Source organism: Pezoporus wallicus, unplaced genomic scaffold (genome assembly GCF_028554395.1).
Source record: "Pezoporus wallicus isolate ANWC-B61680 ecotype Strahan unplaced genomic scaffold, APGP_CSIRO_Pwel_v1 contig_10769, whole genome shotgun sequence".
Classification (NCBI taxonomy): domain Eukaryota; kingdom Metazoa; phylum Chordata; class Aves; order Psittaciformes; family Psittacidae; genus Pezoporus; species Pezoporus wallicus.
Window position 1 is genome coordinate 877,745 of NW_026635715.1, and position 13,608 is coordinate 891,352.

At 51.6% G+C, this 13,608-nt stretch overlaps 1 protein-coding gene across 1 annotated transcript; it reads left to right on the forward strand.

The window, feature by feature from the left end:
- The first annotated feature begins 941 nt into the window (after window positions 1–941).
- Window positions 942–13,263, forward strand: ZCCHC17 (zinc finger CCHC-type containing 17). The gene is made up of 7 exons (XM_057397878.1): window positions 942–1,092; window positions 1,465–1,522; window positions 2,624–2,724; window positions 3,270–3,361; window positions 4,400–4,500; window positions 5,416–5,564; window positions 12,591–13,263. Exons 1-7 carry the CDS (start codon window positions 1,051–1,053, stop codon window positions 12,786–12,788), a joined length of 741 nt encoding a protein of 246 aa, XP_057253861.1. The 5' UTR covers window positions 942–1,050; the 3' UTR covers window positions 12,789–13,263.
- The last annotated feature ends 345 nt before the right edge of the window (window positions 13,264–13,608 follow it).

Genomic DNA, 13,608 nt, shown 5'->3' on the forward strand with positions numbered 1-13,608 from the left:
GGTGTGTGAACACTTGCAGGGATGGTGACTGCAGCCCTGCCCTGGGCAGCCTGTTCCGATGCCTGAGCACCCTCTGGGGCAGGAATTGTTCCTCAGCTCCATCTAAACCTGCCCTGGTGCAGCTTGAGGCCGTTTCCTCTTGTCCCATCCCTTGTTCCTTGGGAGCAGAGCCCAGCCCCTCCTGGCTCCATCCTCCTGTCAGGCAGTTGTAGGGAGCCATCAGGTCCCCCCTGAGCCTTCTCTTCTCCACACTGAACCCCCCAGGTCCCTCAGCCCTTCCCCCTCACACCTGTGCTCCAGGCCCTGCACCAGCTCCATTGCCCTTCTCTGGCCCCCTCCAGCACCTCAATGTCTCTCTTGTCGTTAGGGGCACAGAACCGAGCACAGGATCCGAGGTGCGGCCCCACCAGGTGGGCGCTGACGGCACCCGCGCTCTGTGGGCAGGCCTGGCCCAGCCCTGCCGCCCTGGGGCTCAGACCGGGCTCCCGCTTACGGCCTCGGCTGCCCGCGCCGGTGAGAGCCGCTGAGCACACGCGGCAGCAGGGCAGGGGCGGCCGGAGCGCTGTGATGGGCACCGCGGGGCGCTCGGGGGTTGGTGCTGGTTGTGGCTTAAGTCGAGGCGAGATGTAGCGATGGGACACGGGGGGATGGGTTCGAGCCGCAGCAGGGGGGGTTCAGGTTGGAGATAAGCTCTTCCCTGTGAGGGTGCTGAGGCGCTGGCACAGGGTGCCCAGAGAAGCTGTGGCTGCCCCATCCCTGGCAGTGTTCAAGGCCAGGTTGGACACAGGGGCTTGGAGCAAGCTGCTCTAGTGGAAGGGGTCCCTGCCCACTGAATGGAACTCAAAGTCCCTCCCAGCCCAAGCCAGTCAATGAAACAAGCACTGTTCCCTGTGGATGAGCCTGTGTGCAGGTGCCTTCATGTATTAATCAGCTGTTTCTTCCCAGGGTGTCTCTCTGCACCCGGGCGATGGATGTGGGATCCCCTGAGTGAGTTCAGCTCCCGTGGGGCAGCTGGAGTGACTCTCACCTGGACAATACAACGCTGCAGCCATGGAGGTGCTGCCCGAGCTCTACTCCATCTTCCAGGGAGAGGTACTGAGGGCATTGCCTGTGGTCCTGGGGAAAGGGCAGGCTGTGGGTTCTTCATCTCTTGGTCTAGTGGAAAGTGTCCTTGCCCATAGCAGGGGGTTGGAACTGAATGAGCTATAAGGTCCATTCCAACCCAAACCAGGCTGATTCTGTGATATATATGTATGTATATACGCAAGGTGCTAATCTGACTCGCATGGAGTGCTTGGCTGGCTGTACCCACTCCCACGTTAACCAGGGCTGCTCTGTCTAACCTGCTCTGTTAGCTAAACTTGAAGGAAAAGCAGGAGAACCATGTGGGCTTCATTGCCTGCTCTAATCTGTGGTTTGAAAGTGGGTGTTTTGTCAATGGCTTTGTGTCACTTTTCTCCCCAGGTTGCTGCAGTGACAGAATATGGGGCCTTCATCAAAATCCCAGGCTGCAGGAAGCAAGGTTTGTTGCTGTGCTTTTGTTCAGCTCTGGTTTCCCATTGGGGTGTGTAGCTGTTGTCTGCGACATGAAAGCCTCACTGGTTTTTAGCCAAAGCTCAGAAAAAGGTATTTTTCCTTAATTAGGAAGAAATTGGCATCTCAGGAGTTATTTGCAATCTGATGATGAGTTTGCATGAATACTACAGTGACTCAGGAGGCTTTTTGGTAACTTCAGGATGTTCTAGAGAATCATTTGAAGGTCTTGGGCAAACTACAGTAACCTCTTGCAGTTTGCTGCTTTGCCCAACTGAGTTCTTCAGTGTCCAATGTAAGTTAATAAAAATGACTGAAGTGAAGCTCTAATACAGAACTCAACAGGGAAAGCTGATTTCCAGCTCCTTCGGTGTTTGTGGAGAAACCTGCATAGGAAACAAACTGCTTTTACAGAAGAAACAGTGCCTGGTGGAGGCTGTATCACGTGCTGGCAACACCAGCCCTTCTCTGCCCATGGCAGGGGGTTGGAACTGGATATCTTAAGGCCCGTTCCAACCCAAAGCAGTCTGATTCTATGAAATAGGTTCTTTATGCCCCAGTGCCCAGGGTGGGGACAAGCAGGAAGGGAGAGCTGTGACTGCCTGCTGTGCTGTTCCTTGTGGGCATCTGGTGTTTTGAGTACAAAAACGTTGCTTTGGAGGATCTGCTTCTCTGAGTTATTTGGAGCAGATCTTGATGAGCTTTGCCATGTCTCATTGCTGCAAGTACTTGATTCTCACCTGCTTAATGTACTGGGGGAAGAAAATGGTTCATTTTGCTTAAGGGAACCACTGAGCAGCTTCTCTGTGGTCTCCAAAGGGGTTTGGTTGTGCACCCCTGGCCATAATCAGTTGAAATCAGTTAATCAAAGAGTTATTGAGCACCCCCTCAATGTTTTATTGATAAATTCTATGCCTGTTCTGCTGTACTAATGTCATGAACATTATAAAACACAGAAATGAAGACGGGATGAGCTGAAGATGAAATGAGCATCCAGCCCACTTGGCAGACTGCAGGTCTAGAGGGCAAAACTGGGCTTCAGTGGAGACTTGGCTTAATTTTTCTCCTTCTCTTCCAAACCCATGCCCAGGCCTTGTCCATAGGACCCACATGTCCTCCTGCCGTGTGGATAAACCATCGGAGATAGTAGATGTTGGAGATAAAGTGTGGGTGAAGCTGATTGGGAAGGAGGTAATATTCATTCTTGTTTCCTCAGTGCTCTGTAGATACTATAGCCTGCAAACCCACTGAGAGCTGTACTGAGGGGCTGTGTTTCTGGTGCTGTGTTGGCATTCGAGGGCCTCTGTTTTACACATAGGCAGTTTCTCTTTACCTCCAGGCATGACTTTGGGAACAAGGCTTTGGTGACTTGCAGCAGAACAGGGACTTCATCAAAGCTTTTGGCTTAAAATTCCCTGGAAGCGTTCACTCACCGTGTAGCTGAGGCCCTCAGTGCCATGGGTTAGTGGTGGCCTTGGCAGTGCTGGGGAATGGTTGGGACTTGATGCTCTTAAAGTTCTTTTGCAACCTGGTAGTTCTGTATTTGAGCTTGTCTCATGACTGAAGTAGCTGCTGAGCAGAACCAGGTTTATTGGCTGTAATACTAAATGTAGCTACAGACTAACAGAACAAAAGCACTTTGCAGTATCCCTTGTGCTGCTCTTTGCTAACCAGACTTCTCAATAGGCCTCCAGACACAGGGCATTAACAACGTTGTCATGAATCCTCTCTTTCAGATGAAGGATGACAAGCTGAAACTTTCCCTCTCCATGAAGGTTGTTAACCAAGGCACAGGAAAAGACCTCGATCCAAACAATGTTTCCCTTGAGTAGGTAAATCTATTGAGCAGGATCTGACAGACCAGCCAGGTTGCTTCTGCCTTGAGTTCCTGCTTTTCCTGCCATACCCCTTCTAGAGCTCCCCTCCTGTGCAGGGTGGGAGGTCCTGCCTCAGTCTGGTGGTGTCTGGCTGGAGGGTTGGCTGAAGGCAATCCCTTGGCTACACTGCCTACAGGCAGGAGCTGGAAGAGGCTGCAGCAAGTTCCAGCCCTTCACACTGCAGCAGGATTTTCATTCCTGTGTCCTGATGGGCATTAACTTGTGCAGGAGGGACTGTTGCTCCAGCTGGGCGTTTGTCTCGCTTCACATACTGAGAAATCAAATTGTAACTGAGTGTTTCAGAGCTTCTTTATCTACTTTTTATTGCTCTTTGCTTCTTTTGATGACATCTCTTGCAGATCAGAATGCCAACCTGGTCTGGGTTGGAAGGGACCTTAAAGCTCTTCAAGTTCCACCCCCTGCCATGGGCAGGGACACCTTCCACTAGAGCAGCTTGCTCCAAGCCCCTGTGTCCAACCTGGCCTCGAACACTGCCAGGGATGGGGCAGCCACAGCTTCTCTGGGTACCCTGTGCCAGCACCTCAGCACCCTCACAGGGAGGAGCTTCTGCCTAAGAGCTCATCTTAGTCTCCCCTTTGGCAGGTTAAAGCCGCTCCCCCTTGTCGTTTGGACAGGCATTTGTCCAAAGCCCCCTGTGAAAAACAAAATCACTATTTTTACACTGGGCAAGTTACAGATGTGTGTTCACATACCAAATAAGATGTTAGCATAAAAGACGTATCTGCAGCTCCCTGTGTTTGTCTGCTCTGTGCAGAGAGCACTCAGGTCGCCTCAGAAGCAGATGATGATGGGCAGTACACTGTTAAGAATGTGCTGTGTCATCATGAGCAGTTGCTCAGCTCCATTCTTTGGTTTAACAAGTGGGACTTCTAGAGCCGCAATTGAAAACTGTTTAGGTTGGGTCCATGTAACTGTATTTGTTTAGAGATGAGAGTGGATTGAAAACAGAGCTGTTCTTACCTTTCCAGTCAGGATGAGAGGAGAAGACGCACGTTCAGGGACTACACGAGTCAGAAGATCACACTGGAAGCTGTCCTGAACACCGTGTGCAAGAAGTGTGGCTGCAAAGGTATGTTTATGGGCTGCCTTGTTCCAGCCAGGTAATGACCTGTAGACTGGATTATATCCACATCCTGCTCATGGTGTGTGTAAGGGCTGAGTTTTGCTTCCATGGGCCTTAGAGAGCTGTCTTCTCTCTTATGAAAAGGAAAGACTTGGCTGAAATTCAGTAGAAGTCACATTTGAGCTTCCTACAGAGAACTTTCCTGCCGAGTGCAGGTCCATGCAGGGTCCCTTCTTACAAGATTTGTTAATGCCTCTTGTTAATGAGGCCTTGTTCTAGTTTGAAGAAATACACATGTGCCTTCACCACAGAGCCACAGGGTAACTAGTTAATGCTGTTCTGGAGAAGGTTAGCAGCCATCTGCAGAGAATGCAGGGGTGGATAACTATCTAAAATACCATTTTAAAGAATCCCCTAAGCTTTAAACTGGATTCTGTGTGTTTCCAGTCTGGTTTCTAACAGTGATGTCTCTAAGGGGTGAGCAGATGCAGCTTCCCCTACAATTGTGTGTAGGGCAACTTTGATGTCTCCAGAGTAGAAAGGATTGAAGCACAATGAGCTGCTCTCCTCATTGCCTGTGGCTTTGGTCTCATTACCAGGTGCCTGTCACACCAATTTACTCTTTCCCATCCACCTTTCCTGTTTAAGCCCTTGCACAGGCACGTTTCTACCAGTTGCCCTGTTCAGACAAGAGCATCTTAGTGTTTTGCCTGACTAATCTTTCCAGAATGACCTGGGTTGTGTTTCCTCCTGGCTTGTTTAATCAGGGCATATTAAACTAGCTGAGAGGTTGGGTCAAAACGGGTTCTCTGATGTGATTTAATAAGGTGATCATTGGCAGCACTTCAGGTGTCTGAAATAGTTTTAACAAAAGAATAGTAAAAAAAGAGGTGGCTTTCTCCTTAAAACACTCTTTTCCAGGTCATTTTGCCAAGGAGTGTTATGTGCAGCCTGGAGGTACCAAATACACCCTCATTCCAGAAGAGGAGGAAGAGGAGGTGGTGGCAGCAGGACATGAAAGACAGAAAAAGACCAGCCTGGCTGATGAGCCTTCAAAGAAAAGGAAAAAGGTACGAGGTGCCCTGCTGCTGGCCTGGAAAAATGAGCCACATTTGTCCTGTGTGACTACATCTGAGCTGCTTATAGCACTGGGGCTGTGAGCAGCCAGTTCTGAGCTGAGGAGGTGGCTCAGCTCTGGAGCAAAGCAGCAGACTCTGCAGTCCTTTGGGTAATTCTCATACTTTCTGCCTTTGTTCTTGTTACACCATCTTTAGGGTGGTTTTGTGCTGTAACATGCAGTCCTCTAAAGGTATTTGAGAAAAGGGTTATTTTTACCCTCCTTTTTGTGAGGCTCTATAGAAATTGCTCCAGTTCCCTGAACCTATTTCCCTGTTTACCTTCTGTGCTCTCCCCTCTTGCCCTGTCTTTAACTGCACTGGCTGTCCCCTGCAGCGGGTGGCCTGACCCAGGCGGTGCCATGTGCTCTGGGCTTATCTGCCCCCACGGTGGGGGAAAAGCACCAGTTGTGTTTGCACAGGTAGCACGCTCCACTTCCAGGCTCTGCAGCAATTCTTGTCCATGGGAAAATGTCGAGAGATAAGAGACCACTTATGTCCAGTGTTTGAGCTCTGCCTTCAGAGCTTGTGTAAAGCGTAGGGGAAACCTGAATCCAAACCAGGAGCTGGTCAGTGTGTTTGTACAGCATCGAGTATTCCAACTTTAGACTTCAGTAAACAAACTGTTTCATCAGCCCCTTCACAGCTGGAGTCCAACTTTCAATTACACTTCCAAAGCCTGCCCTCTTTCCTCTTTTTCCAGCTCTGACCTGTCTGTATCCCTAGAGAGAGGCAAAAGGCAGAAGAGGTGGTGGATTTGGGTTTTACAGGAGAGGGACAAGGACAGAGTTAGCAATTGCATAGTAAGGACTAACTTCTGAGGGCTTAGTTCTCTCAGGCTTACTGTGGAGTTAAACCAATACTAGTCCCAGCAGGAGAGACTGCAGATGGGGGAATGGAGGAGTCTGTTTTGATGGCAGGACTCAGACCAGTTCAGAGTGACTGACACTGGTGGCTGAAGCATCACATGCAGTGATGTTATTCACTGGTAATGTGGTTTCTGGCACTTTGGCACGCTCTTGCTGAAGAGAGGAGGGGTAGCTGGGGGTGTCTGGGGTTGTAGATGGTGGCTGTGCTGGGGAAGAGCCGTGTGTGTTGACTTCCCTTCTGCAGCCCCAGCCCTGTGCCAGTCCTGTTCCTGCTCTATAATCAGTACAAAATGAAGCTTGTGTTCATTTGATGCCTCTTTTGCAGTCGTTTGCCCAGTACTGCTCTGGATCCTGTAGCAGCAACAGGATCACCCTTGATTGTAGATCCTGTTGCCTGGTTCCATCCTGAGCTGTTCCATCTGGGACCTTAAAGCTCATCCAGTTCCAACCCCCTGCCATGTGCAGGGACCCCTTCCACTAGAGCAGCTTGCTCCAAGCCCCTGTGTCCAACCTGGCTTTGAACACTGCTTGTGTAACTGTTACTTAAATGTTATGGGGTGAGAAGTGACACAAAGGTATGCAAACAGCTCCTTGTACCAGTGCCTGCCCACTGGGGTGGGGATTCCTGGTGGAGTCTCTCCCTGCTGAGACTACAAGAGATCTGGGTCACTATCCTGAATTTATTACTAGTTCTGGGTCTTTTTTTTTTTTTGGATTAACAGCTTTCCTTTCAATCCTGCTGCTTCCTTTGATCCTCTTCCCTTCTCAAGGAGGAGATCAAAAGTTTTCTGATGTTTTCCAGTGCTGCTTTGAGCTTTCTAGAGGGAGGATGTGGGATCCTCGGTGTGAATAGCTCCCTTGTTGTCTTGAGTGCCTGCTGTGAGCTTGTCTGGGAGCCTCCTTGTGCTTCCCTGTTTGCCTGGAGGCCCGGGGGAGTTACACAGTAGAAATAGCTCATTCTACCTAGTGCAAGTTGCCTCATCCCATCCGGTGCTGTAACATGAATGTGGAGCTTTATTTTCAAATGAGTAGACAGGGAGCTGCTCTTTACCAATATCCCTTCAATGTTATGGCAAAGGCATGAACACTTTTGGCTGCTCACAATCAAACACTTTTGCCTGCCTTGATCTGCTTTTTCCTTGCAGTTTCTGGATGATTTTTCCTCTCCCCACAGAGATACTCTGGCCTCATAGAATGGTTAGTGTTGAAAGGGACCTTAAAGCTCCTTCAGTTCCAATCCCCTGCCACAGAGAGGGACACCTTCCACTTAGTGGAACTAAGCACTTCTGCCTAAGAGCTCATTTCAGTCTCCCCTCTGGCAGGTTAAAGCCATTCCCCTTGTCTTCCCCCTACAGGCCCTTGTCCAAAGCTCCTCTCCAGGTTTCCTGTAGCCCCTTTAGGCACTGGAGCTGCTCTAAGGTCTCCCCTTCAGGAGCCTTCTCTTCTCCAGGCTGACCCAGCCCAGCTCTGTCAGCCTGGCTCCAGCAGCATGTGGCTCTGTCCTTTCACTTTACTCCTTGGGTCCCAGGGTGAAGGAGCTCCCATGGGAACCAGCAGCATGTCTGTGCTGGGCTCGTGTGGGAGGCAGGCGTGCTGAGAGACATGAACCCTGCCCATTCCTCTTCCTTGTCTTTTCAAGAGCAGATCTGCAGTGTCAACCTTAGGAGTAACCCCTTTAGTTTTTCTACAAAGCCATCTTCTGCTCACATACATTGATTGACTCATCCCTGGGGTAGTTTGGAGATGGTTGGTACTGTGTAGTGAATGGGATCTGTGATGCCTTCTGGGCAGACTTGCTGCTCCTACTCCCACCTGGAAAAGGCTTCCAGGCATTCTCCTTGCAGATGTTGTCTCTTCATGTCAACCACACCTCTTTGTTTGCTCAGTGACCTGTGATTCATCAAACCTCAGCCCATTCTCCCTTGTAGCTGGTGCTTGTTTTACCAGTTCTTACATGGCATTAAGTTAGGGCCCAGCTCTTCACACGCTGTGCTGTTTTCTTACTGTCCTCTGTGCATTTGTCAGTGCCATAGAGTGGGTTCTGTTCATCAGATTAATTCTGGCTGGACCTTCAGCACAGGGTGCTGTAATGCCTTCAGATTCTTGTTTGGAATTAAATGGTGGGGGGTGGAATTCTGCCTTTTTGCTTGTTCTCTTTAAGTATAAAACCTCCCAGAAGGATCACTGGCACCTCTGGAGATGCACAGAGAGAGATACCTGGAAATCCATTCCAGTTTTTCACAAGACACAGACACATAGCTCTGTGAAAGGGTCTGACAAAAACGTAAATGCTTTGTGGAGCTCTGGACACCCCTCTTATCTCAAATACCTTTACAAGGAATGAACTGTTGGAACATTCTCTAAGCATAGCCTGGGGCACCTTGCCTTGCAAAGGGCTGGAGAGAGCCTGGTGGGTGTTGTGGTCCCCTTTAGTTCCAGCTTTTTAAATGTAAGTAGAGCAGTAGGAAATCCCCAGCACAGCCACGGGCTGGGGGAGACTGAATGGAACAGCCTAAGGAGCAGGACTTGGGGGTGTTGGGTGAGGAGAAGCTCCCCATAACCCAACCTCAGTGAGCACTTGAGCCCAGAGCCCTGCTGTGTGCTGGGCTGCACCCCCAGAGCGTGAGCAGCAGCTCAGTGAGGGGATCCTGCCCCTCTGCTGTGCTCTGGGGAGACTCCCCCCTGCAGTCCTGATCCAGCTGGGCTGGATCCTGACACTGCTGGTGTCCATAGAATAGTTGTCCAAAGCCCCTCTCCAGCTTTCTTGTAGGGGACCCCTTTACCCTCTTGCCTGCTGGTTTGCTCCCTGCAGTATCCATAGCCCAGCACACGCTCATGTGCTGTGGTGCTTTCATTGCTGCATGGAAAAGGGCTTTCCCTGTGCTGCTGTGAGCACTTTGGCTGTAAGAAGTCCCCAGAAAGGGGACAGGGCATGGGTTGTTTTTTCTTTTTCAGGCAGCACAATGTCCATATGTGTCCTTCCATTCCCTCTGTAATCCTGAAGGAACACATGTGACATCCTGTCCTGTCTTCAGCCTTCCCATGGTGAGGAAGTTTCCCAAGCTTGGGAATGGAACTCTCTCACTTGCTAAGGTCTTGTCAAACTTTCTCACCACGTGCACGGGCTGGAAAAGCTTGAGAAAATTCTCCTTGCTGCATCCCTTTCTCTGGGAGATTTAACTCTTTACCAGCCTCTTCTTCTAAAGACTGTTACAGCTTCTTTCTGCCCTTCATCTGGGGGTGGAAGACTTCTTAATGTGGTCTTGTCCCATGATAAAATGCAGACACTCCAGTTTTGGCGACATCCATGACCATGGTGCTGTTGTGGAACTGCACAAACCTGTTCCCTGCCAGGGGTTTGTTAGGTGTAAACTCACCTCTGATCTCCCCCCTGGAGTCTGAGGCCTCTTTGCTCCATGGGCAGCTCTGTCCATGTCTGGTCTCTGCTCTTCCACCTCCCTAAAAGAGTTGTGCTGTTTCATGTTAAATAAGCTACCTCCCTCCTTTCCTTTTTGTGGTACCTCACTGGTAACCACTGTGATTCTATGCTCTACACCAGGAAAAGCTTTGGTAAGGCAGATAAAAAGCCAGGCTTCCCACCACCTCTAAGTACAAGAGGGTGAATGATGGGGGGTGTTCAGAGCATGGTCCTGCACAGGTTTTGGGGAGCAGTACAATGGGAGACAGATCCAAGTCAAGTGCCAGTCCGAAACATAAACCACAACCATGTTCTACATTCTCCTGCAGAACAGAGTGTAATGGGAGAAGCCTGGAGCCCCAAGCCAAGCACTCTGCTTCCTTTCCCAGCCAAGAGTGTCCCCAGCAACCTCAAGGGTACCCTTGGGCTTGCAGTGTGTTACGGAGACGTTTGCTGTGTCACCCCTGCCTTGGCAGGGATGCTGGGGCTGTGCCCTCATTTCACAAGGAAGCAGAAAGAAGCAAGTCCAAGGGCACAGTTACGCCAGTCACAGGACAAGGAGTCCTCAGGGAGGCCACCTCCTTGGCTGAGGACACCACAGCCCCCAGGAGCTAAGCCAAGGGAGAGAGAATGAACCCATGATTACATGAGGGAACAGTGGCAAAGAGCCAGATACACAGGAGACCTGAGCAGCCCAGAATGATTGGGGTGGGCAGCTATTTCCACCTGCTCCAGTACCACCAGATAAGCACAGGGCTGGCCATGGAGGGTAAAGGTCTGACATCAGTTTACACTGAATCATAAAATGGTTTGTGTTGGAACAGACCTTAAAGCTCATCCAGTTCTAACCCCTGCCACGGGCAGGGACCCCTTCCACTAGAGCAGCTTGCTCCAAGCCCCTGTGTCCAACCTGGCCTTGAACACTGCCAGGGATGGAGCAGCCACAGCTTCTCTGGGCACCCTGTGCCAGTGCCTCAGCACCCTCACAGGGAAGAGCTTCTTCCTAAGAGCCCATCTCAGTCTCCCCTCAGGCAGGTTAAAGCCATTCCCCTTGGCCTGTCCCTACAGGCCCTTGTCCAAAGCCCCTCTCCAGGGTTCCTGCAGCCCCTTTATGCACTGGAGCTGCTCTCAGGTCTCCCCTTCAGGAGCCTTCTCTTCTCCAGGCTGCCCTAGCCCAGCTCTCTCAGCCTGGCTCCAGAGCAGAGCTGCTCCAGCCCTCGCAGCATCTCCATGGCCTCCTCTGGCCTCGCTCCAACAGCTCCACGTCCTTCTTGTGCTGCTGCCCCAGAGCTGGATCAGGGCTGCGGGGGGGGGTCTCCCCAGAGCGCAGCAGAGGGGCAGGATCCCCTCCCTGAGCTGCTGCTCACACTCTGGAGTGCAGCCCAGCACATGGGGGGGGTCTGGGCTCAAGTGCTCACTGAAGCTGGGTCATGGGGAGCTTCTCACCCAGCCCCCCAAGCCCTCCTCCTCACGCTGCTCCATCCAGTCTCTGCCCTACCTGTAACGATGCCTTTGATGCATTGAAGTGAATATCCTGCACTTCCCCCACCTCTTGGCACAGGCTCAGCTAACCTCCAGAGGTGGTGGCCAGTGTGGAGGGCAGTGCCATGGCTCCTTGCTCGTGCTCTGCCTTGACCTTCAGCTGCAGTGTTGCTGTGTCATCTTGACTGCAGGCTGTGTTCTTACAACCCCAGGATGACACCAGGCTAGAGGAGATGTGTCCAGGAAGGGAAAAGGATGTGTAGGGGGAAAGGAACTAGGCTTTGACTGGGGCTAAAGCTGCATCCAGAGCAGCTCACAGTGGTTTGTGTATCACTGGCATCTGATCCAGGGGATCAGATCCTCTCCACAGTCCTGTTTGCTAATCAAATACCCACAACTTGCAGTGCTGCACCATTAAATAGCCTTCATCTGCTTTGGGATTCTCTGCCTGATGCCATTCCAGTGGGAGGTGTGAACCAGGGTGCTCCTCTTGGAGTAATCTCCACTTGGGAGTCAGATGCCTCCAAATGGAGGGTTTAGATCTGTTTCCAACTGCCAGCTTTATTCCAGCACCAGCCATTCTTGAGCTCTGCTTATCTTTTGCTTCAGGGCTTTGCAGAAGCATGGACCAGAGGCTGAGTGCTGCTGTGCTGGGGAAGGGAGAGGCTGTGCAATCTGCCTGGAGGTTGTGCAAGGGCTTGCACAAAACCCTCACCCCAGGGAGCCTCTGACTGGCACTGCTTGGGCTTGGGCTTTCCCGAAAGGGGAAGGGCGTGTTGGGAGTGCTCCAGCACGTCTACACATTGCATTGCCTGGTCTGGGGCTGCCGGAGATGTGGGGATGGTGCTCACGCCCATGTGGCTGCTGTACAGACCCGTTTGGTTGGCCAAAAGGCTGCATCCTGCCAACGTCTATTAGTAATAGCCTCGAATAACAGAGTAGGCTCTGCCTGTGGAGTAGTGGCTCTCTTCTTGTGACCTAACAGACGGTTTTCAGGCTGGGATTTACACCCTGACACCCTCCTCTGCTCACTGCAGCTTGGACAGAGCAGTAGCTGAATCCAGCCTCATGGGTCAGAGCTGAGAGCACATCCCAGATAGGAATGGGCTTGCCCCTGTCACAGCTTGTCACAGGGCTCATTGCAGTGTGTCTCACTGCCCTGCTGAGCAGAGCTGACAGGTTTCCCACCTTAACTTGTTCTCCGTTTTCTAGGAGAAGAAGAAGAGAAAGAAGCACAAGCATCAGCCCTCCTCCTCATCATCATCATCCTCCTCCTCCTCGGCCTCAGACAGCTCAGACTCAGACAGTGATGGGGCTCAGCCAGCCAGCAAGAGGAGAAAGCACTCAAGAAAGGGCAGCAAGGCCCAGAAGAAGAAGAAGAAGCAGAAGAAGCAGAAGAAGAAGGCCTGAGGCTGAGCAAGCTGGTGGGGCACCAGCGGTGTGAGCCCCTGATGTGTGCACCACGAGGCGTGAGCAGAACTGAACAGCACAGCCACCATTAAATAGCCTCCATCTGCTTTGGGATGCTCTGCCCGATGCCTTTCCAGTGGGAATTGTGTACCACAGTGCTCACCTGGGAGTAATCTCCATACACCCCTTCCTCAGCACCAGGCCTGGCTGCAGCCTTGTGTCCCACTGGTGCTGCCCATTCATTGTCTGTGAAAGGTGGAGCAGCTCAGCCGTGTGTCCTGCATCCTCCCAGTGCAGTGTCTCTTGACTTTAGGCTTAAACCCTCCCCTGGCCTCACTCGTGTTGGCTGCGAACATTGGGAGTGGAAAAGTAAGGAGCAAAGAGGTGAATGGAGATATTTTAAGTAAACATTAACAGTGGTGTGTTGGCACCATGGTAAGGGATGGAAAACAAAGCACTCCAGCCTCCAGCTGCACTTTGTACCTGGTCTTGTCCTTCGTGTGTTCTACACTTGGTCTTGGGCAGTGAAAGAGTCGGGGTAGGGGTGTGGGAAGAGGTGAGGCCTGTATTAAAGGGGTTGTTTGGAGTCCTGGCTGCTTTGTGAGGTCCCCTGCAGCGGGAAGGGAGGGTGTAATGAGGCAAGAACCCTTTTGGAGGGGGGTATGAGCCTTGTAACTGGAGCTGAAGGCCAGGGGAAGGGGTGGCAGAGCTGCGCTCTCCTGTACCTGTGACTGCAGTAGGTTCCCTGTGTGTCCCAGCCACATGGGAACTGTTGCTCCCATGGAGGTTGGAATGGGGCTGGATGGAGGTCAGCTATTGG